This window comes from Naegleria lovaniensis (genome assembly GCF_003324165.1).
Source record: "Naegleria lovaniensis strain ATCC 30569 chromosome Unknown tig023, whole genome shotgun sequence".
Lineage (NCBI taxonomy): Eukaryota > Heterolobosea > Eutetramitea > Acrasida > Naegleriidae > Naegleria > Naegleria lovaniensis.
This window is the reverse complement of record NW_025407845.1, coordinates 95,146-117,421: the sequence shown is the minus strand read 5'-3', so window position 1 is coordinate 117,421 and position 22,276 is coordinate 95,146. Positions and strand designations below refer to the sequence as shown.

General features: G+C 35.6%; 8 protein-coding genes across 8 annotated transcripts; 2 read left to right on the top strand and 6 right to left on the bottom strand.

Moving 5' to 3' along the window:
- Positions 1-123: 123 nt before the first annotated feature.
- Positions 124-2,616, bottom strand: C9374_005083 (uncharacterized protein; the record flags this gene model as incomplete). The annotated part of the gene is made up of 1 exon (XM_044694794.1): positions 124-2,616. The coding sequence occupies one exon, from the start codon at positions 2,614-2,616 to the stop codon at positions 124-126; it is 2,493 nt and encodes an 830-aa protein (XP_044548182.1).
- Positions 2,617-2,764: 148 nt separating this feature from the next.
- Positions 2,765-3,640, bottom strand: C9374_005082 (uncharacterized protein; the record flags this gene model as incomplete). Its single annotated transcript, XM_044694793.1, has 2 exons — positions 2,765-3,383; positions 3,591-3,640. 2 exons carry the CDS (start codon positions 3,638-3,640, stop codon positions 2,765-2,767), a joined length of 669 nt encoding a protein of 222 aa, XP_044548181.1.
- A 288-nt stretch (positions 3,641-3,928) lies between these two features.
- On the top strand, positions 3,929-4,840 carry C9374_005081 (uncharacterized protein; the record flags this gene model as incomplete). The annotated part of the gene is made up of 1 exon (XM_044694792.1): positions 3,929-4,840. One exon carries the CDS (start codon positions 3,929-3,931, stop codon positions 4,838-4,840), a length of 912 nt encoding a protein of 303 aa, XP_044548180.1.
- Positions 4,841-4,877: 37 nt separating this feature from the next.
- On the bottom strand, positions 4,878-15,649 carry C9374_005080 (uncharacterized protein; the record flags this gene model as incomplete). Its single annotated transcript, XM_044694791.1, has 4 exons — positions 4,878-13,569; positions 13,626-14,897; positions 14,971-15,340; positions 15,448-15,649. 4 exons carry the CDS (start codon positions 15,647-15,649, stop codon positions 4,878-4,880), a joined length of 10,536 nt encoding a protein of 3,511 aa, XP_044548179.1.
- Positions 15,650-15,987: 338 nt separating this feature from the next.
- Positions 15,988-19,309, top strand: C9374_005079 (uncharacterized protein; the record flags this gene model as incomplete). Its single annotated transcript, XM_044694789.1, has 2 exons — positions 15,988-16,242; positions 16,304-19,309. 2 exons carry the CDS (start codon positions 15,988-15,990, stop codon positions 19,307-19,309), a joined length of 3,261 nt encoding a protein of 1,086 aa, XP_044548178.1.
- Positions 19,310-19,415: 106 nt separating this feature from the next.
- Positions 19,416-20,348, bottom strand: C9374_005078 (uncharacterized protein; the record flags this gene model as incomplete). The annotated part of the gene is made up of 1 exon (XM_044694788.1): positions 19,416-20,348. One exon carries the CDS (start codon positions 20,346-20,348, stop codon positions 19,416-19,418), a length of 933 nt encoding a protein of 310 aa, XP_044548177.1.
- A 601-nt stretch (positions 20,349-20,949) lies between these two features.
- On the bottom strand, positions 20,950-21,423 carry C9374_005077 (uncharacterized protein; the record flags this gene model as incomplete). The annotated part of the gene is made up of 1 exon (XM_044694787.1): positions 20,950-21,423. The coding sequence occupies one exon, from the start codon at positions 21,421-21,423 to the stop codon at positions 20,950-20,952; it is 474 nt and encodes a 157-aa protein (XP_044548176.1).
- Positions 21,424-21,496: 73 nt separating this feature from the next.
- C9374_005076 (uncharacterized protein) lies at positions 21,497-22,120 on the bottom strand (the record flags this gene model as incomplete). Its single annotated transcript, XM_044694786.1, has 2 exons — positions 21,497-22,027; positions 22,118-22,120. The coding sequence occupies 2 exons, from the start codon at positions 22,118-22,120 to the stop codon at positions 21,497-21,499; spliced, it is 534 nt and encodes a 177-aa protein (XP_044548175.1).
- Between the last annotated feature and the right edge of the window lie 156 nt (positions 22,121-22,276).

The window sequence follows — 22,276 nt, the reverse complement described above, 5'->3', positions numbered from 1 at the left end:
AACAGTGACCCATTTAATTCCAAATTCTTCAACATTTTAGGATTTATTGGGCTTTGGCACTTTCAAGAGCAAAATCTGTCAAAGAGGTTTCATCAATGATGTGCAACGCATGCACATGAAATTTTATACCGAGTAATTATCAACCTTTTCTTCAAAACAATGTTCTACAATCACATGTTTCATGGTACCATCCACCTCATTGTAATCAATACTCTTAACATTGAGAACAACTTTTGACCCTTCCTTAATGTCATTTGGAACTCTATTCTCTCTCATCTTTTTAATTGTGGAAGGCCATCCAAGTAGCTCAAAGGAAGCAGTTTCTGACTCTGGTAATACATTCAATACCAATTCTATCATTTTCACTTCATCATATTCAACCAAATGAACTGGAACTGTCTTATCAAGTGCTTGGATATACACATTGCTCATACCCTTTCGTTTTTTCACAACTTGACCAACAACACGACCAGCAGATTGAGACGTTTGTCGTTGATTGGATTCTTTTTGAAGGTTGTCCTTTCGTGCCACCTCTCTTTTTTGTCTTTCAATAATCATTTCAGTCTCTGCTAAATCTTTTTCAAATGTTTGAATTTCTGAATTAATTTGTTTGATTTCTTTTTCAGTATATACAAGTTTAGATTCATCAATATCTTTTGTCTGTTGATGTTCAAGAAGAGCAACAAATTGTAAATGAGTAGCAAGGTCTGCATATCTTCTTAGAGGAGATGTAAATCTAATATAGGATGTTGTAGATGGGAATAAATGTTGCAAATTATTACGTTTGATATGGGCTTCCAAAATACTGTTTGCAATAGTCATGATTATTGTTACAACGTCTCTTGAGGGAGATGTTATTGAAGGTCTAGGTATTTCAATCACCTTATCGATATCCACAGCAACATCGTAAACATCAGTTAACATTCTTGTGGATTGTTCCATATTCTTTTTGTTTTTTGCTAATTTTTTTTTGATGTATTGCCCATAAATATTATCTACCATATTATAGGTATAGAGTTCAATATTTCCAAGTGTACTTCTATAAAATTCATATCGATCTAACTTGAAATCTGATCCATTTTTAGAAAATATTATTTCCAAAGTCAATGCCAAGTTTTCTCGGTCTGGATTGAGGGTAGCAGATCGAATGGCATTCGGATGAAGCATAAGTCGTAGTCTATTCTTTCCATAAAGAGTTTTCATCTTGGATCTGGCTTCAACCTCTAATGGACTATTCTTGGTAATAAAGGAAGAAATATCACAAACATGAACATAGAGTTTAAATCCAGTAGGGGTTGGTTCAACAGAAATAGCATCATCATAGGCTTGAGTAGTAATGTCGTCAATGGCAATAGCTTTCAAATGACGTAAATCTCTTCGAACGGGGTTGAGCTTTTCCTTCTCAATGATTGAACTACTCTTGTCAAAAAGAAATTGTGAAAGTCTTTCCGACTCTTTGGAAAAGGGTTTGAAAAACGAAGGAAATATTTCTTTCATTCTTCGTGAGCAAATGTCTATGGATTCATAGGATGGACCTTCTTCAGTGAGAAATGAAGCTGATGTTTCAAGCTGCAAATGTCCTACAGCATGGAGAAACAAAGCAGCACCTTTTCTTGTTTTTGGATAACCAAATGTTTCTAAAATTGTATTAATGAGACCTCTATTCTTTTCATTCTCATTGTTAGAAAGCATGAAAAATTCAATCTTTCTCAAAATTGGAACGTCAATAATTGGATCCCACTTGGTTGGAAGATGGAGATTTAAACTAGTGTAATTAGCAAAGATTGCTTGATCCACGAATTGTTTCTTCAGTTTGAATTCATTGACCTCATGTATTCTTCTCTGAGCTCTCTTCACAAAATCTTTGATTCTCATTTGGCTGGCATCGGTTTCAATGACCATATACTTGTTGGTTCTTGTATCAAATTTAAAGCATCCAGAATACTCGAACAAATAAAAAGCAATATAACGAGTAACTAAAGAAGGAACCTCTGAATCGAATAATTCTCCTGCAAGAGATGATGATGTAAATCTTCTTCCTGAAGTATAAGCCTCAATTAATAAATTTTCTAACCGAAGTTCAAAATCAACGTAATAATTCTGATCTAACACTGTGGAGTTAGCCTTTTCTTTGACTTCTTTTAAATCATTAAATGTGATGAGAACATTTGTCCACTTTTCAATAATGACAACATCCTTGTGTTTCAGCTTTTCCGATAATTTAATTGTTGTAAAATCCTCCTGATGAATAACAAATTCTTTTTCATCGAGCAATCCCAGTCGCACGGATTCTGTAGATTTGTCATAAAACTCAACAATGCAACCCTTGACATTATTTTCTTCCAGATATAAACTATCATCATCATTGGTATTAAGAGCCTTCTTGTCTGTGTTCTTTGAATTGCCTGGTGCGAGCGATGTTCTGAAATGGCGTTGTTGTTGTGTCCTGAACAAGGAGGAACGATGAATAGGGAGTGGTAATTGTTCTATTCTGGACGCTGATGACAGGAGTCCTTCTTTCATCAAAATCATTGAATCGGAGCATGAAAGCACGGTTCGACGGCTGATGTTATTGAACAAGGTTCTTGCTCCCTGTCTAGCGAGCAACGGCTTCATTTTTTGATTGAGTAAAGAACAATGAAAATGCAAAAGAATAATGTTAAAGAACTATTTAAAAGAATGTTAAAACGAAGGCATTAATTAAAGGAGTGAACATGCATATTCACTCATTTCAGTTGTTGATTTTTCGTGTCAACTATTTCAATTAGAATTGATTGGAAGATGAAACTCCGATAATAAGGGTTGAGTTGGATAGAATTTCTCCTATTCCTAAACTCACACGATTGCGTGTAATCTCACCAGAAGTACCAGCCTTTGGACTACCATGAGCCTGAATACCAGAAGAAGTTCTGTGCAAAGATCTAAGTGCCTCTTTTCGAATCTTTTTCAGTTCATATGAAATATCATCAATAGCTCCAATCATTGCATCCAACTGCTCCACATTATTCTTATTAATTTTTGCACTCTTTTTTGCTAATTTACTGAAAACCATCCCAAATCCATATGTGAGGTATGTGACAACATGATTCAGTAACACATTGTTAATATAATATGGAACATTCAAGCTCTCTAATTTTGGAATAACCCATTGATGTAATACATAAATTGGAGCGTGAGAGGAAACTACGAGAAGCAGTAGAGAAATTACTTTGATTTCGGGATAGAAAGGAACCATATTATGAAGAAGAGAATAGAAAATGTTCTCTAGGGAGAGGAAAGCAGCCATCACGCACCAGTACATGAGCCATCTTGTTGATTCTTGGGCGTTCCTAGCCGAAAGAGCCTTGTAGCTATGATAACTTGCAAATACGTTGCAATTAAATCTGTTGCATAATTGTATTTTTGAAATTATTTTGAATTCATCAGCACAATCCAATTGAAGAAGGTCAATGATGGAAAATCAAATTGATTAATCATTGTTATGGTTCATCAAAATATATCAAATTATCACGATTAATGAAATCAATAAATAACCATCATCAACATAATAATTTAGATGTCCAATCTTGTTCTCGTGCTCAAAAACCTACAATGTAAGTGATCCGATAAAGCAACGTAAACTCCAAGGCAAGAAAAACATTTTTTATGTGTGATGATTTTAGTTGGCAAGCTGATTTTTAGCTCGCAGCCGTTCCGATACAACAAGTAACCTCTTTTTTCAAGCTCTACAGTTTTTAATGTTCGAAACATTTCTAATCGTTCGAACGAAGCAGGGTTATGGAAAAACCGTTACACAAAAAAATTCTTACAGACACAAGAAGCGATGTTGCTGTCTTTTTCACTTCAAAAAAAACAAGAAGACATCATCACGGTTGTGCATGTATTTTGCCTTTCATAATTCCGCTGTTCCATTCCACTCTCCCTTCAAATGCTAAGCACATTATTCAATACCATTCGACAACAAATTATTGGGCACTTTAATGGTGGCACATACTCTCAACGGTCTGGATTGGTTTCTCTCGGTTGCAACCATCAAGCCTTTAAAATTCATGATACTTCTCCTTGCTGGACATCTTCCTCGTTTTCATCAACAAGTTGTACAACCATTATGGACACTACCAGTTCTCCATCGTATTCCTCAAACAATATCTTTGTCATTTGTGTGGATGGGAACATTGGTGTAGGCAAATCTCGATTGTGTAACCTTATCCAGCAATTCATTAAGAGAGAATTCAATGACATTCCACTGTGTCATGTTGTAGAGAATGTCGAAAAGAATATTGATTTGTTCAAGCTCTATCTCTCGAATCAGTGTGAGCATGGTTTGGATTTTCAAAAATGGATCATTTCGGATAAGGTCGAGCAATTTGTAGAACAGTATGGCCAAACGAACTCGAAACGAATGATTGTGTTAATGGATCGATCATTGTTGGCTGACAGACATGTGTTTGTACGGAATTTGGTTGAGAAGAATCTCTTGACTCCAGAGCAACATGGCCTATATATCGAATATTTTGAACAGTTGTTGAGAAAGCATCCCAGAAATTTGTTTTATCCTGATTTTCATATTGTGATCGATGCTTGTATTGACACTGCTATGGAAAGGATTAGCAGGAGAAATCGAGTCGGAGAAAGCTCAGTCTACACGAAAGATTATTTGGAGTTGATTGAAAGATTCCACAAAGATATGTACCAGTCACTGTTATCGGAATATGCTGGAATTGACAGAGGTATAAACAACAGCAAGTTGTTCAGGTTTGACAATAATACGAATCACAACATTACGTCCATTGATCAGATTCCAAATCTATTTGTTCATAGCATTTCCACAGAATGCTAGACTTATTTCTAAACTGTAAATACTAACTTTATTATCCTTACAATTTGAAGAATTTGGTGTATTTGTTAATGTTCATCAATCCTTGAGGAGTTTCTTGGGTTGGGTGAACTGGGATAGCAATCGAATTATCTGCTCTCAATACTACTTCAATATCAGGACAATTTCTCTTAAACACGTCAATAATTTCTTGGAATACGTCATCACTGTTCTTAAAGTTTACAAATGTGTAACTAACTCGTTGTGCATTTGTGAGCTGAATACATTGCTTGTAATGTAAATTCTTCTTTCCAACTTTGGATATTTTCACAAGCTGTGTGAAAGGTAAAATCATCTTTTGGCAAGATCCGGAATTCACTGTTGTTGTAAAGCAAACAGAATCTGAGAACACATAAAATTCTCCAATCAACTTGGAATCAAACTCAGTACAGCTGTACTTGTTGAACAACCGTGTCTCAGCTTTCAAGTTGAAAATCTTTCGTACAGACTCTGAAACTGGGTAACCCTTCTTAATAACTTTTGCTTGCGTATAAGCGTTGGCAATATCAGAATCATCTTGCTCATCTTCTTTCGTGGTACTTGTTCCCATGAATAATAATTTGTTGACAATGGATGAATCTTTGGATTTGAATTGACTTGCGTTCTTGAGAATAAACGCTTGAATCACTTCGAATGCTTTCTCACGATCTTTGAAGCAGGAGAATTGGAAATCCTTATCTGACTTGCTGACAGTAATGGAATTGTCGAGTGAATTTGCACCAAATGTAGATCTGAAAACGCTCTTAATTTTTCCTACAGAGACCTTAATGTAATCAATTTGAGTGTTATATTGTGGTTCAGAAGAGGTGAAGAGTTGAGCTGTTCCTCTGAGAGCATTCAATGGGTTGAGATAATCCAACATGGAGTATTGCTTGTTGGAAGATGTCGTTTTCATGACATCAAGCTTGAATAATTTGATGAGAGAAAGAATTGGGATCCAACTAATACATATATCAGGCGAGCTCAGCAAACACAAGAATCCATCGTTTCCTCTGAACATACATCGGAAAAAGTCTGTAATCACAAGTTTTGTTTCCTCCTCGGTGACTCCAGCAAGTTTGGTTGGGAACTTCATGAAATTCATAAATTCTTCTCCTAACTGACCTGCAAGCCCTTTCTTACACGATCTTACAAAGGCGTCAAGCCTAAATGAAATATCCTTAATGTAATCGCTCGTTTCCAAATCGAAGAATGCCTTTTCAATGATTTCAGATTCAGTAGCAACTAACTTTTTGATTGCCTCTTCCTCTTGTTGCAATAGAGTCTTTTTGTGTTCCAATTCGTCAATTTCTTTTCTCAACTCTTTACATTTAAATCTATTGTTCTTTCTTTCATTGGTAATGACTCTCATGGATTTAACATGTTTATACTGCTTCTTCAAAGATTCAACTTCTTTTTTAGTATTGTCAAGAGCTTGTTTCGCTTGTTGATAGTTATCTTTGGAAGTTTTCAAAGATTTTTGAAAAAGTTCATAGTCATCGTTAATGATTGCTTGATTCGCTTCGTAGAGAGACATTTCTGAAGTAACAAATTTGTTAGCTTCTGTATCACTGATCTTTTTAGAACGTGTGTCCATGGCTCGTCTATGCAAAACAGCAAAAATATAATTCTTGGTAACAGTAATCTTGTCTTTGGCTTCTTCAGCATCTGCTATTTGGTGTTTTAAATCATTGATGGCATCTGGATCATCTTTTCGAGCGAGATCCTTATTCATTGACTCTATCAAATTAATAACATCTTCAATTTGTACACTGAGTTCGTTGTAATCATCAATTAACTTCTTCGTTGGGGTTAGGCTCAAGTTAAATAGACTAGAAATAAATTTGAAATGCTCTTTTAGATATAGCATGTCCAATCCAGATCCATTGGCATTAAAGTATTCAATAAATGAGTCGAATGTAGTTTTGAATTTGTCAATCTGCGACTTATTAAGTGTTGGTTGTTCTATAGGGGGTATGGCACATTCTTTCAATTCATCAACCAACATTGCAAATATGTTTCTTAAAACCACAGCAAATACCTTATCGTTCAACACTGTGTAAAGAGTTGCTAATTGATCATCCAAGTAATCGAATAATGGAGTCATGATATCATCCAAATTCAAATCAGCCAAATTTTGAGAGGATGGAGACGCTAATTTTTGTGAAGAAGAGCTTGTCTTAAGCCCAGGACTTGAATTTGTTGGTGTTGGAGTTACAGGCTGACTGATTTTAGAAATTGCATCCAACAATGACTCTTTCATAGTTTTGAAAATTAATTGTGAAAGATGGTTATTCATCTTGGTTCGAATCATTTCCTTGAGAGAGTTGTGCAATACTTTCATCGTATCGTGCATCATCGCCATTCCTTCAAGAAGATCATCTTTCTTTTTCTTGGAAAGTGTAGATCCAGTGGTAGTGCTAAGATCAATAGATTGAGATTCCAAGTCATCGTCCAAAGTGCCCAATTCGTAGTTTTCATCAATTTGGCTTACTAATTCTGATTGTTGTCTCAATAATTGCTTTTGAATATCTTCTGATAAAGTTCGTACTTGGTTAATGGATTCTAAGATATTGTTCATACAGAGACCCATTTTAGTAACAATTTGTCTGTGGACATCTTTTCTAGTTTCTTCATATAATTTTTCTTCTTGTTCCTGCTGTACAGCTGTTGTTTTTCTTCTCAACATCATGTCTTTATATTTAGCACTCGTCCTTCTATTCACATATTCTTCTTCAATTTTCTTCATTTTCATGGTACAATCTGCAAAGATATTGTAAGTCATGTTTGCAAAACTTTCAATCACAGAGGCAATAACATGAGTATAAGTGACATAAATTAATGGCAGAGTTTCAAGGGAGGAGTTTCCTGTTCCAAACTTGGATGAAGTAGACTCTTCAAGAGAATTAAACGAATCAAGAATAGATTGATTTGCAAATTGAGCAGGACGTTGAATTTGACTCTGTAAAAATTGTAAACTTGTCTCTAAAACAACCAAGCTTTGTCGAAGTGAGGTAAATGTATCTACAACTGCAGTTGTGTAGGTGACATCATCAGTTATTGGTTTCCAATCACTAATTTCAATAGCTCTTTTACACCAGTCGGTTGCACTTTTTTCAAATGTTTCAATCCACTTGTACACATATGGAATAAATATGTCTTTAAGAGCATATGGTTGAACGTTGGCATGTTCAGATAATAATTGATAAATTTTTTCAATTTTTGGTGGTAAATCAAAGAGTCCAATAGGTAATTCTCCTTTCTCTGTATAGTTTCTGAATTTGCTTGTTTTGAGTTTGTGTAATTCAATTTCAATACATGAGTATACTTGATTGCAAACCGTTTTCATCAGTCCAACACTCGAAGGAAAGGCCATATCAAAGTGTGTTTCATATCTTGGAATGTGTTCTAACAGCACATCCATCAGACAGAGCAAGTGAACAGGATGTAAACCTCCAGATTCATCTTGTTGAAGGGTAGCATCCTTTTGAGCAATTTTGTGAATAATCTTATCTCGATAATAGTTATAGAGATTAACCATACTATTCTCGATACCTTCTTTCGTTCGAATATTCAAAGTTTTGTAACCCATATTGTGGCCATCAGCATCTTCTAAACATGTAAATGCGTTCATAAGTGTCGTCGTCTTGACGGCAAAAATAACGATGGAATCCATGGTTTCATTGGCAGATTTCCAGTGATTGTCAATAATGAAATTGAGTTCTCGGTTAATGGACTTGGCTGCTTGAACAAACAAAGATCTTTCAGAACGAGACAAGTAATATCTTTGAATGACTGGATCGTCATCCAGTAGTCGATCTTTTTTCTTAATCTTTCCAGCAGACATTAGATTTCTTGCAATGAGCGTTCTTATTAAGTGCAACAGACACTTATAAATGTTTCCAATTTCTGAATAGGCATGTTTAAATGTTCTTCCTAATTTCTCGAGAAGAACCAAATATGCAAATACACCATCTCCATATCCATAAAAGTTTGAAACTGCTTGAATGACCTCAAGAGATTCATCCTTGAGAGTGAGTATTTTGGTTTTCATGAAATTCTCTGAAGAGTCTTCCTTGTTTTTTTCGTCGTCTTGATCTACAGTAAATAGTGAATATTGCAAAATACAATCCACAAACTGTTGCATGATCACATGTCTATACTTGAGATCTTCGTCCATATCAACACTTCTATTTTCAATGTCCTTTTCAATGGAGAGATTAAATTGTTGTAATGCCTCGCTGATATTTTTCTTTTCCACCTCTTTAAAGTTTTCGTATTCTCTCTCGCTATCGAAGTGGTGTTGGCTATAGAATGGATGATCATCATCTGTTTCAATAAATCTATGATAGCGAGTGGTACATGTCTCCAAGAGAAGAGGTTTAGGTCCAATCTTTTTTAACTCTCTCAATTTGTAATTTTTAACACCATCTCCAACAAAACAAGCATCAGCAACAAGATCAAATAGAGTATGGAATTTGTCGGAAGGTCTTTCAGTTTCAACATCATAGTACATGACATAGACAGCTTTAGCAGCTAAATCAAATGCTTCTTCTCTTTGAGATTTGAGAATGTTAACAGCTGTTTTGGCAAATCCTGTTATGAAAGCTCTAATGTTGGCAAATGAATTTCTCAGAGCAACACTATGCTTATCCAAGTCATATAATTGCTTTGTAAATTCGACTTGTTCTTCTCGGTTATTAATTTTTTTCACTTGAATCGTCTTGTTGTTGGATTTCTTGTTGAGATCGAATGAGTCGTGCTGAATATCATCCATCATTAAATCGCTACTGGCATCACTATTCTGCAAATCAAAGTCATCTCCATCCAACAGTTCTTCAAGACTCAATGTTGGAACATTTGGATCTTTTCCGTCTTCTTTCTTTGTTTGTTTAGTTTTTATCGTACCAATCACATTATCCACAATTTCATGACCTTCTAACTCTTCAAATGCATTGGCGCTATCGAAAGATACTTGAGCCTTATCGGATACTTTTCCAAGTTTTTTCAAAGTCTTTGAATTTTTCATCATGGGTATTTCATAATTATCAATCGTGTTTAAAATAGTTTGCAAAATTTGTATGGATAACCCTTCTCGTTCACGATCATGTTCCAATCCTACCACTGATAAATAGAGAGATTCAAAGGTATTTCTGAATTTTTCAGCATGTAAGCGAGCTGCTGTACAAAATCCGTCAGTATAATTAGGAAACATTTGAATCATGGTTGCTGCTTGATTGAACGCCTCATCATGCTTCTCAGAGTTGTTATCCAACATCAAGGCTTCAATATGATGCCTCATGTACCTCTTATTGTTAGGTTCTAATAAGACTGCTTCAGAAAATAACTCTTGTGCTTTGAGTAAATCTTCATACGAGTGATCATCTTGATCAACCAATCTGTCGATAGGATTCGTCTTTTTAGCTCCAAAATTGAAAATACTCAATTTGCTAAAAATGGAACTATAAAGATTTTCCTCGTCTTCATGTTGCTCTGTTTCGTTTTGTTCTTGCTTTTCCCTCTTAATTTCGTCCTTCTTTTGTTTGAGATGAAGCATATATCTTTCAAAGAATATTTGTCCTTCTTCATCTTTTTCTTTTGCCGAGAGACTCTTTGATTCACGATCGTAAATTTCTTCTTTGAGTAAGAGTAAGGTTTCGATACTTTCATCTTCCTCTTCACCATCAAAGGCTAAACTTTCTTCAATAACATCTTTTGCCTTCTCATAATCACACAATTCAAGATAAATGGTTGCAAGAGTTGCATACACCTCTTCACTTGTGTCTATTTCTGCTGCTTTCTGAGCATCTACGAGAGCCAATTCAGGTTGAGAAAGTTTCAACAAGACTCTCGCTCTTCGACACAGATATTGGGCACAATCTGAATGGAGTTGAATGGCAATTGAATACAACTCTAAACACTGTTCATAATTTCCATTGTTGTAACAATCTTCGGCATCTCTTGCTCTCAGATAAGCTTCATTCCATTGACTTTCTAGTGTAATTAATTTTTCTAGACGTTGACGAAGCGTTTTATCCTTGGGATAGAGATCCATGCCATTCTGAAGAACCGCCTTTGCTTCTGAAAAGTTCTTGAGACTCACCTGAATATCAGCACATAGACGAATCGCTACAATGTTCTTTGAATCAAATTTTAAAACATTTTGACAATCATCGAGTGCTCTCTTATATTTAAGTCTTTCATAGAGAGATTGAGATCGTGCTAATAGATAGTTGATATTATTTGGCCTCAATCGTACTGCCTTATTCAAACAACTAATGGCTACATCAAACTCGCCTGCTTCCATGGCTTGACTTCCTTCTTCATAATGTTTTTCTGCTTCATAACTTGCAGTTTTTAACTTGACATTGTGCCATACATCATTGAGAGGAGTATTATATGGAGATTCAGAGAGAGCAATATTGCACTTTGCAACACTTTCTTCCAATTTTCCTGCTTCCATTAAAGCATTGCATAAAAGAACATAAAAGTGTGGGAAAGTACGTTCTAATTTCACTGCTTGTTCAGCATCTTCAATGGCCTTGTCATAATCACCAAGTTCATAAAAGCATTCAGCTCTTTCAAAGTAAATAGAGGCATAGTCTCTGTCATCTTGAGTTCTTTCCTCAACATCATTAGCGCCATTCAATTGCAAAGCATCACTAAAGAAGCTGATGGCTCCATTAAAATCAGAATTTGATTTAAATTCCATTCCAGATTTCACCAAAAAGTCGAACTTTTCTCTTGCCTTTTTAAATCCTGTAATTCTGTTTGTTAATTCTTCAAGCTTTTCTAAATGGTCAGGATTTAAATATAAATGGCGCTCATAATCTTCAAGCTTCTTCTTCTTTGGAGCAGTATGTCTAAAAGACATGTCCTTTAAATAATTAATGGCAATATCAAATTGCCGCATGGAAGCATATGCTCTAGAACCGAGAGAAATAGCCTCAAATATGAAATCAACATGAACTCGATCGACCGTATTTTCCTTCTTCTCCTCATCAAGTTCTGAACCTTTACTTCTCTGACTCAAAAATGACAAATATAATCCGTCGGTGATTTGTTTCATGACTTCAATAGCCTCTTTGATATGTGCAACGCTTTGGATGTAATTTCTGAGTAAATATCTACATTTAGCTTTGGAGAAGTAAAAATCTGCCACATAGGGATAAAGTTCAATGGCTTCATCAAGGAGTTGAACAATTTGTTCCACTTGAGAAATAATCTTTTTAGAGGGTTCTAAAGTAGTAATATTAATCTTGTAGAGCTTAATTTTTGAATTCTCATTTACAATCTCTTGCTCAGCATCTTGAAGAATAAAGAGTGCTCGTTCATATTTCATTTGAGCCATTTGCTTTTTTTTGTATAAATCTTTGGATTTCATCAATTGTTGCTTAATATTGGAATTTTCTGGGAACATTTTTAAAGCCTTCTCCAAAACTTGAATCGAGTGGAAATATCTCTTCAAAAATTGCAAAGCAACACCTTGTGCTAAATATCCTTCATAGCTCTTTGGAGAGATTCTTGTTGCTAATACAGCAACCTTCAAGGCATGTAGATATTTCTTCTTTTCAATCAAAATATCAACCTTATCAGCCAGGTAGGATATATTAGTAGGATCCATTTCTATAACTTCGTTAATAGTCAATAGAGCATCTTCAAAGTTTGAAATTTGCACCAATTGTTTGGCATACTTTGATAAATTTGAAGCCTTTTTCATGGCTTCCTTTTTCTTTTCAGCGTCCTTTTTAGCTTGTAGCAGTTGAGAGAAACCTTCACGGTCCGAAATGCCATCCATTTCTCTGTATTCATCTGCTGCATTGACAACTTCACAATTTTCAATTCCCTTCTCGAGCATCTCAAGAGCTTTGGGTATTTTTCGTTTCGATAAATAGCAAAGAGCAGCAATATAGTATGCCTTCCAATAGTCTACTGCCATTTCAATCACTTTCTTGGCATATTTGATACTGGACTTGTAATCAGTTTGTAAGTAATACGCTTCTGAGAGAGCAATGATGTACTTGATTTCAAAAGGTTCCCAAGAAATGACTTGTTTTAACAATTCAATCGCTTGATCACAATCGGTCTCTATCACATCTGCACTCATTTCTTTAAATAAATATTCCTCAAAGAAAGTGTCCAATGATTTTGTTTCTTCTTCAATGATCTCCTCTTGCTCCTTCAATTTTACAGCGTCGAGCTCATTTAATTTCGTCTTAAAGGAGTCAATGAGCACCTTTGCAGTTTTAAAAGTACCATCAACGAGTAAACTCTTATCTTTCTTTTGTAGTAAAAAACTCTCATATTTCTCAAGCTTTTCCCTAAGATAAACATCTTGTGGTTTCTCATTCTTAAAACTTAGCAAATCAGTCAAACTGAAATTAGATTTTTTGACCTTTTTCAAAAATTGTTGAACCTGTTCTTTTCCACTTTCAATGGTAGTGAGTCCAGTCTCATATTGTTTCTTTCTCTCAAATGCAGTCGCCTTAACAATATAGATAGAAGCTAACCAAGATGCAATAGATACAAAGTCAATATTCTTCTTTTCCTTTACATCTATCATATCAAGACTCTCAATATATTTCAAAAACTTGTTGGCATCTGCAATGGCCTCATTAAAGTTTCTTTCTTTTATCCGACACTTGGCTCTAATTTTATAACCTCGTAGCACCAAGTTGCTTGGAAAGTGCCCTTCTGAGTTTTTGATTCTTCTTCTGAAATAACATCGGTGAGTATTAATCGTGCGGACATCATATCATTGCGTCTGAACAGAATAATACCCTTCTTCATTTTGAAGTCAGTGTCGTTGGGAGCTAATCGTAGACCTTCATCAATATCGGAATTAGCTTTATCCCATGCCCTCAATTTCATGTAGCAGTCTGCTCTTGTTCTGTATGAATCAATAGCTTTTGGATTCTTTTGAATTTTGATCGTTTCTGTCTCAATGAGCCTAATCAATTGATTCTTTTGGTCTTGAGTTTGATCCGTCTTGACATCCTCATAAATATTTTTCTCAGTTGTTTTCAGCTCATTTTCTGCTTGTTGGACAATGTCGTCCTCTTCGGTTGCGGTTTCTTTTTCGATACCAACATGAAGCAAATCAATGAGTTGTTTAGCACTTGCAATAGCAATACCACTTTGAATTCCTTCTTTGAAGTTGCTACCACCATTCACATAGACCAAGTCTTCTTGTTCATCGTAAATCATCACGTGACCTTTTCTTGCCGTTGGCCATGAGTCTTTGAGTTTGATCATTCTAGGGACTGGTACAAATGATTCATTAACAAGATCTAAAATATGGCAATCTCTTCGGTGTGTTAAATCTCGAACTCCTCCAAATATTAACAAACATCCTCTTCCAATATTTACAACAGCAGAACAGTATCGTTCTTCAGGAGGTTGAGCCAGACTTGTCGCGACTGAGCCATAACTTGTAGTACTTGAGTAAGTATAAAAGGGCGTAAATCTTGCAATTTCAGACCAGGCTGTTTTTCCAGAAATTTCTAATTGTTTTCCAAGACCTTTGATCTGTGAAAAAGTGGCGTTAGTAACACCCTTTGTGACGTCTACCATTTTGGTAATAAAGCCTTTATCCTTGTCATCCTGTGCACTTTTTGATGGATCTGTTAAGCAATGCCATTTGCTAGTATTAAAATTAAATGACCACACGTCATTGTAGCAAGTTCCTCCTAATTGCTTAGTGTTCAGTTTTTCTGTTATTTTACCTATATACATTGCATGAATATTGGAAAAGCCAAACATAATTATCATGTGATATTGATTTTTCTCTATGGTTGGCATTTTGATTTCACTCTTATCAATATTCTTATTTTTTAACATTTCATTATACAATTGTTTTGCTTGGGTTTCATAAATAGGACTCATATCAATGACAACGCCAGAATGGCCATATCGTGGTTCTGGAGCCTTAGTTTTATCAAAGGCTACTTGTGTCCATGTTTTTGTTTCTAAATCGAGGCACCAAAAATCATTTAATGGATCTGATCCACTGTCTCCACCAAATATCCACATACAATCATTACTGTAGAGATTTGTCGAATTATGAAAATTAATGAAATTGTAAAAACATATCATCCTTTCGGATATATACATACTAGAGCATGGCAGTGTGCATCTTTCTTCCACAAGGTCTGCTTTGTTTTGAATCAATGTCACATTTTGTCCATTTCCACTGTGAAGTGTCTAAAACCCAAACATCGTTCAAATATGCACTTCCGTCATATCCACCAAATAAAATTACTTGTTCTTCCATGACATATTCCTCTGTTTTGGTCGTTGGATTGTACTTTAACACTTCAGTTTCCCACACAATGGTAGTATGTCCTTCTCGAGCTGTTGGATATTGAGGACCAGTAGCTGACGCCGATTTGTTCGTTGTAGATCCACCAAATCCGAACATTCCAAACATTGAGGACTTTTTAGCTTCATATGAATTTCCCTTTGAAACGATGGAATAGGTCCATTCTGGAAATGTGTGTAATTTACGATTTTAAATTGGTGTATGATTATTATTTGATTCGAAACATTGGAAGATGTCAATTTCCATATTAACAACGATTAAAAGTACTTACCATAGTCATTGTTCTTTGGATTCACTTGACTTCTGAATTTAACAATATCATTATACTTCTTGGAGTACGATGAATAACCTCCGAATATAAAAAAGCTCGATGGATATCGTTTTAACTTGAAACACGAATGATTGACTCGTTCTTCGAAGAAGGCTTCATCATCACTCTCAGGTTTAATTTCACCTGATAGTTTCCATTCCATCCTCTTCGATGATTAATAAATTAATTGTTTGTGTTGTTGAGATGATGATGACAGTACCAGCAAAAATGCTTCCGACACTGTTTTTGTGGTGACTCGAGTTGAATCTGCTTTTTTTTTAGAATGAGAATAGAAGACATGTCATTCTGTATGCATGAATGGCACGCAACCAAAAATTCTACATTATGTTGACCATGACATTGTATTCACTCTGTGATCTTTAAGAATCAAAAACATCTTGTTGTTTTAAATTACTACTAGCTTCAACAATTTGATATTAAAAATAACAATAGAAAAAATCAGCAAAAGGATTGGTGTAAAAATTTAAAAAATCAGAAAAAATGCTTTCGTCCGACTTTCAGGACCTGAATTCCCTTCACCATCACGAAAGGGAGGACCAAATTGATGTTTTGAATGAACAAGATACTCCAAATCAAGATGATGTAAATACAAACAATATCGAAATTGTAGAGGATAAGTCTGATTCCGACTCCGATAACGATGAATTGAATTCAAACGGCATTCCCGACGACGCTCTTTGTAGAATTTGCAAACAACCACATACTGAAGAGGATCCTCTCTTTCATCCTTGCAAAGTATGTTCATCATGATAATTTGTATTTTTTAACATATTGCTTTGTTCAAAACTAAATTTAGTGCTCGGGAAGTATTAAGTACATCCACGGAACTTGTTTGATGGAGTGGATGAAGCATTCAAACAAAGGAAAATATTGCGAAATTTGCAAGCACGAATTCAAATTCGCAAAAGTTTATTCAAATGACGCTCCCAAACAGTTGTCTCCACTTCAGGTTATGCTTGGCGCATTTTCTGTCTTGTTCAACTATCTGAAGTCAATTAGCAGAATTTTACTTGTAATTTTTGTTTGGATTGTGCTCGTCCCTTTCATTACTTATCAGTTTTATAGGATTGTGAATATTACATCATGGAGTCAAATCGTAAACATTTTCGATTGGGAAACGCTATTCAAAGATTATGGTATTCTCACTTTCTTTAGAGACTGTACCTTTGGAGCTACAATTTGTATTTTTGTTTTACTTCTTGATTTGATTACTGCTGGAGTTTTGGAATTTATTAAATCAAATTTAGAGTTGCTGGAAAACTATGTAAACCCTCAACGGCTAGCACCACAGGAAAATGTCAACAATCAAAACAACCCCAACGAAATAATTACTCTAAAGGATCTAATGAACAATCAGCAGTTGCTACAAGACGAGGAAAATAATGATGAAACTAATGAAATTCCTCAAGGAGAAGCTGATGAACCGAGAGTGGAATTAGAAGAAATGCACAACGCTCCTCAAGAAGAATTGAACCAAAACCCTCCAATTGCAGCCAATCCTCCTCCTATACAGAATGGAGCAAGAGAAGACCTAGACCTTGATGTAATGATTGGCCTAAAAGGGGATATTTCTCACCTCTTCGAAACTGTTGCACTCGTATTGTTCTTAAATTCTCAACATATTCTACTGCTATTGTTCCTTCCTCTTCAGTTTGGAAGATTTATTTGTCATCAATTAACTCAATATTTCGAAATTAAGAACATCCTAGATGATTTGCTTAATCAAGGCATCTCAAAAAACGGAACTTTCATTATCTCAAATAACGAAACAAATCAGACTTGGGATAGGTTGACAAACGACACTATTTTTCAAAACATTCATCCTGCCAATACCACTTCCCTAAATTCCTCGGTTTATTCTGACTCAACTGCCTGGATCGTTGGAGAAAAGATGATGTATATATTAACGGGATACTTATTTTTAATCGGTGTGATTTACTCATTTGTATTGCTAAATTATGTATTCCATAATTTCCTTTCCAAAAGTTGGTTTCCAATTTGCAATTTAGCCAAGAAACTAGTTTATTACACCAAGTACATCATATTATTAGTCAAGATTGCAACTATTTTAACTACAAACTTTATTATCGTACCTCTAGCAATTGGATATTTATTATTTTATTCCACAGATGAATTTTTCAAGAACTCCACCAGTAATATTTCTTCTATAATGAGACAAGGAATCCATGGAATGGATGGTAATTCCACAATGCAACAAATGAGCCAAACCTTTAACGCATCAATTACTAACTATACTGGCACAGTATATCACCTCGTTGAACATTTTCAGTTTAATTCAACAAATATTTTACGAGAATTAGTATTTGGAGTCTATAACACAGTGAAACCTTATTCATTAGAGACGATTCTCTCTCGACTTGTTATAATCTTTAGTGTATCCTTTGTTTACTTTGTTTTTGGAATCATTGTAGTAGTGGTTGCGAGTAGCTTTATTCAAATGCTTAGATCTTTTCTATCCAAACGTGTATTATGGTTTTTGAGAGATCCTGATGATCCTAACTTTCATTACTTGAAAGAGCTTGTTACTATAAGCATATTTACTCACATGAGAAGAATTACATTCAGTTTCTTTTTCTTGTCCATCATTATATTAGCATTAGTACGAACGCCACTCAAGATGGTAAGATTCTTGTTGCAAGACTACAACTTCTTTCCTTTCAAGATAGGAACTCCGTTAGGAGAATACGGTCGAAACTCTCTAATTGAGCTGACCATTGACACATCTTTGCCTATCATCATTGTCAACTACATGCAACAGCGATGGTTTAACCTTGAAAAATTGAAATGGGTGTTGAAACGGTGGTTTGAAATTGGTGGTAGCTACTTTTCTCTCGAGTCATATTTCTTCGATAGTCCAACGTCAACTACCGTTGCTGCTCGAGACATCAATCTTCAAAGATCTGTTCGATATCCAACACATTTCCCATTAAGAATATCTCTGTTTATTTTGATTACTTGGTGTGGCTTGATCGAAATAATTTCACTTTCAATCATTCTTCCCTTACTTCTCGGAAAATTTGTGTTGGATAATGTTTTAGGAACGCTCCTTGGAGTTGAAATGAGAAATCATTTTTATACCTACATGATAGGATTGTACTTGTTCAATGGAATTATGTATATTTTGAATTATATCTATACGGAACGATCTTTTGAGAAAATTATCAAATGGACAACGATTGTTTTCAAATGTACCATCCTCTTTGCTCTGTGGTTTATATTGGTACCCATCTTAATTGGAGGTGCAATTGAAATGAGCATTGTTGTTCCAACAAAATTAGCAATTGAAATAGTTGTAAGCGAAAATTTTGATGACTCACTGTCAGGCAGCCAGCCAGTATTATTGCTTGCAGAAGTTTGGTCTTTGGGCCTGTTTTTCTCAATTACGATACTCAAGCTACCCGACCTATTCCCTGGATTGCAACATTTGGCTCAAGAGCTCACCAGAGTGAAGCAGAATGGTTTTAGAAACGTAGAATTGTTGCGCGTGGTTAACTACATCATTTTACCAGTCGTTTATCATTTGGTGCTTTTCCTAACGGTGCCCTACATTGTGAACAAGACCATCTTGCCTTTCTTTGTTCTCCCACAAACACAATACCATATTTTTGTGTTCAGTTATCCTTCCATAGTGGCTCTATTGATCCTAAAGCTTGCTGTGCAAGCCCTTACAAAAATTTACAACAAATTGCATGACATTGTTATGGACAAGCTGTACCTATCTAAGGAAGTGCTGGTGAACCACGGTGAGGCTGCCATCACGGGCGTTGAGGGCAACCAATAAAAGCGTTACTGTGTCAAACTATAGCTCAAGAATTCTTATGAATGTGTTCTTTAATTTTGTGTTGTTGCGTATGCATTCAACGATTTTCGTCCTTAATAATACAGAATTATTGTTCCTTCTTCTTCTCCGATGGATGCATTCCTGGGTTGTAGTTTTGTTTTGGTAAATTGAAAAGTCCAGTATCAAAATCAGGCTTTGGATCATAATGAGAACCCATGATTCTATCCCAAAATGTGAAATATTGACCATAATTGTAATCATATCTAGTGTGGTGAATGTAATGATGAAGTGCTCCGTTAATATATTTGCTTGAACTTGATCCAAGTCTGCTTCCTACAAAATCAACACCATCATGAATATTAATTGACCAGCATTGAACTACAATAAACAAGAAAATATACAACTTAGTTTGCATTGGGAACAAATAAACAAAAATGTGATATGGTAAAGCTTGTGCCCATCCATCCAAAGGACTAAAAGCAAAAGCAGCAAAAGGAGTGACCACCAACCACTTGTGGTGTGGCTTGTGGATGTACTTGTAAATGAGAGGGAATGTATGTTCCCAACGATGAATCCAATAAATGCAAGTGTCAGTAAAGAGGATGAATCCAGTAATGATAACAGCGTAATACCACCATGGATCGTTCTCTGCTTCCCAATATAGCTTGCTGTAACCCTTCAACTCTCCGATAAAGAAAGGAGCGGTGAGGAATGACAACCAAGGAATTGCCCACAAGCTCATCTTTGCTTCCAGCCATTCTTGTCCTTTGAATGGTTGAGGTTCGTGTGGTGGATGGAAATAGTCTCTAAAGATTCCAAAGAAGATGAGATATGACAAGCTAGTCAGTAAAAAGTATCCAATAGTTGCAATAACAGCCACAGAGATCCACAATACCAAGAATTGTGAGATGATATCCATATTGTTCGTGGCCACAACAGCATCACGAATATATTCCGTTGCGGAAGTAAAGGACTCAAAATTTTCTAAAGTTGGCATGGGAATAATCTCCATGACTCTCATGATATCCAATGAATCCATTTTCAATCAATAGGTGTTCAAGCTTTTTGATTTCAACGTCCGATATTCACTCGTGAACGAGAGGGAATGGCAGCTGTGATGAAGCACGTGTAGAATTTTTTTTTACGCAACTTCGAAAGTAAGCTCACAAAGGAAACAAGGCAAAGACAGCGCACTCTTGCTCGTTCTCCGACTTGCAACAGGAGGTGCTGAATTGAAATCCTTTCGAGCTGACGAATAACCTTACTTACATAACAGATACTCGTGAATGAGCCATTGGAGAGAAAGCCTCTTCACACTTGATAGAGTCAACTACTGAATGACTCAAAAGAAGAACGTGTAGCTTTTTCACAGTTGTGTGAGATGTTTAGATTTAGTTCGGAAATTGGTTTTGTCCTTTTCTGGCAAAAAGAGACGGACCACTTTTTTGAACTTATTCGCTGTCCCTGTGCCACTTTGTGAAGTAGGTCAGCTTAGGGTCTAGGTCACCGTTGTATCCTGAACATTATTCGATTGTCAATGTGATCCTATAAACGTACGAAAGCTTAATTGCCATGTGATAAGATGTCTAAATAGGTTCAATTTTAAGGTGAAAAGAATCATTGTTAAAGATGTTACAATGTTAAAATTTTGTCAGTTTTTCTGCCAACTTCTTTACGCTACACATGCTTGTGTTTGCTGAAAATAATTGTTGTGAAAGTTCCTCAGCGTCGTCTTGTGTTAAATCTGGGTAGAGTTGAATTAATAACTTGCTCATATCTTCTTGTTCAATGAGCCTATCTGTCCTATTGTCAAATCTTTTTCCTTTATCTGACGAATAATTGTTGTAAAATAATGAAATAATTTCTGGAATAGCTGTGGATGATTCGTTCATGAAGAAATTTCTTGCAAAATTTTCAACTGAACTAAAACCAACATATCCGTATTTATCAATATCAATGCTGTTTTGAACATCTTTTAGAGTAATGTTTGCAAACTTCTTCCGATCATATTCTTTCAGTAAATCACTCACAACGCTGGTCTCAATTTCTTCCTTTCCTTGCTTTAGGTATTTGTTGAAGAGAGTGCCCAACCGTTCCGAATCGAAATCAGACATTTTTTTAAGTGTGATGACTGTTGACAGCAGTGGACAACAAAGGCTTTAGAAATATTATATTTTTGTGATTTATTTAGTTGAGGATGGTACCCTTGAAGTTGTCGACAAACCAAGCCTTGGCATCCTTAGAAGTCAATCTGTGTTGAACGCCAACCTTTCCTGGAGATCTCTTCTTCTTTGACACTCTCAAACCTGGACGACCCAAAACTGCGAAAATATCCATACCAAAGATACCAATGTTAGGATCATACTTCAATCCGAGATCGATGTGTTCTTGAATACCGAAGCCAAAGTTTCCTGCATCAGAGAAGTTCTTATTTCTCAATTCGAAGTCCTTAACTCTCAAAGCACGTTCCAACAATTCGTAGGCCTTTTCACCACGAACAGTAACGCTGACGGCAATCTTTTCATTTCTTCTGATACCGAATGAACGGATGGTCAAACGAGCCTTGTGATAGACTGGAACTTGACCGGTTAAGTCTTGCAACACTCTTGCAGCCTTTTGTAAACGGTCACCACCTTCACCAGGAGAAATGTTCAAACAGAGCTTTTGAATTTGGACCTTTCTCATAGGATTGTCCTTCTTTTGCTTGACTTCTTTTGGCTATAGGTGAAAACATCATAGACGAGATAAGATTTGAATAAAGTTCGAAAGTGAGAAATGCTTGCTGAAAGAAAAATATGAAATACGTACCATTGTGATTGGGATTTTGACGTATTTTTTTTTCAACAAATTTTTCAAAAATTGCTGGTCAACCGCAACAAAGAGTTTACAATGAAGGGAAATTTTTGGGACCTTACCTTTAACATACAACATAATAAAAACCAGTCTTGATCATGTCAAAGAAGAATC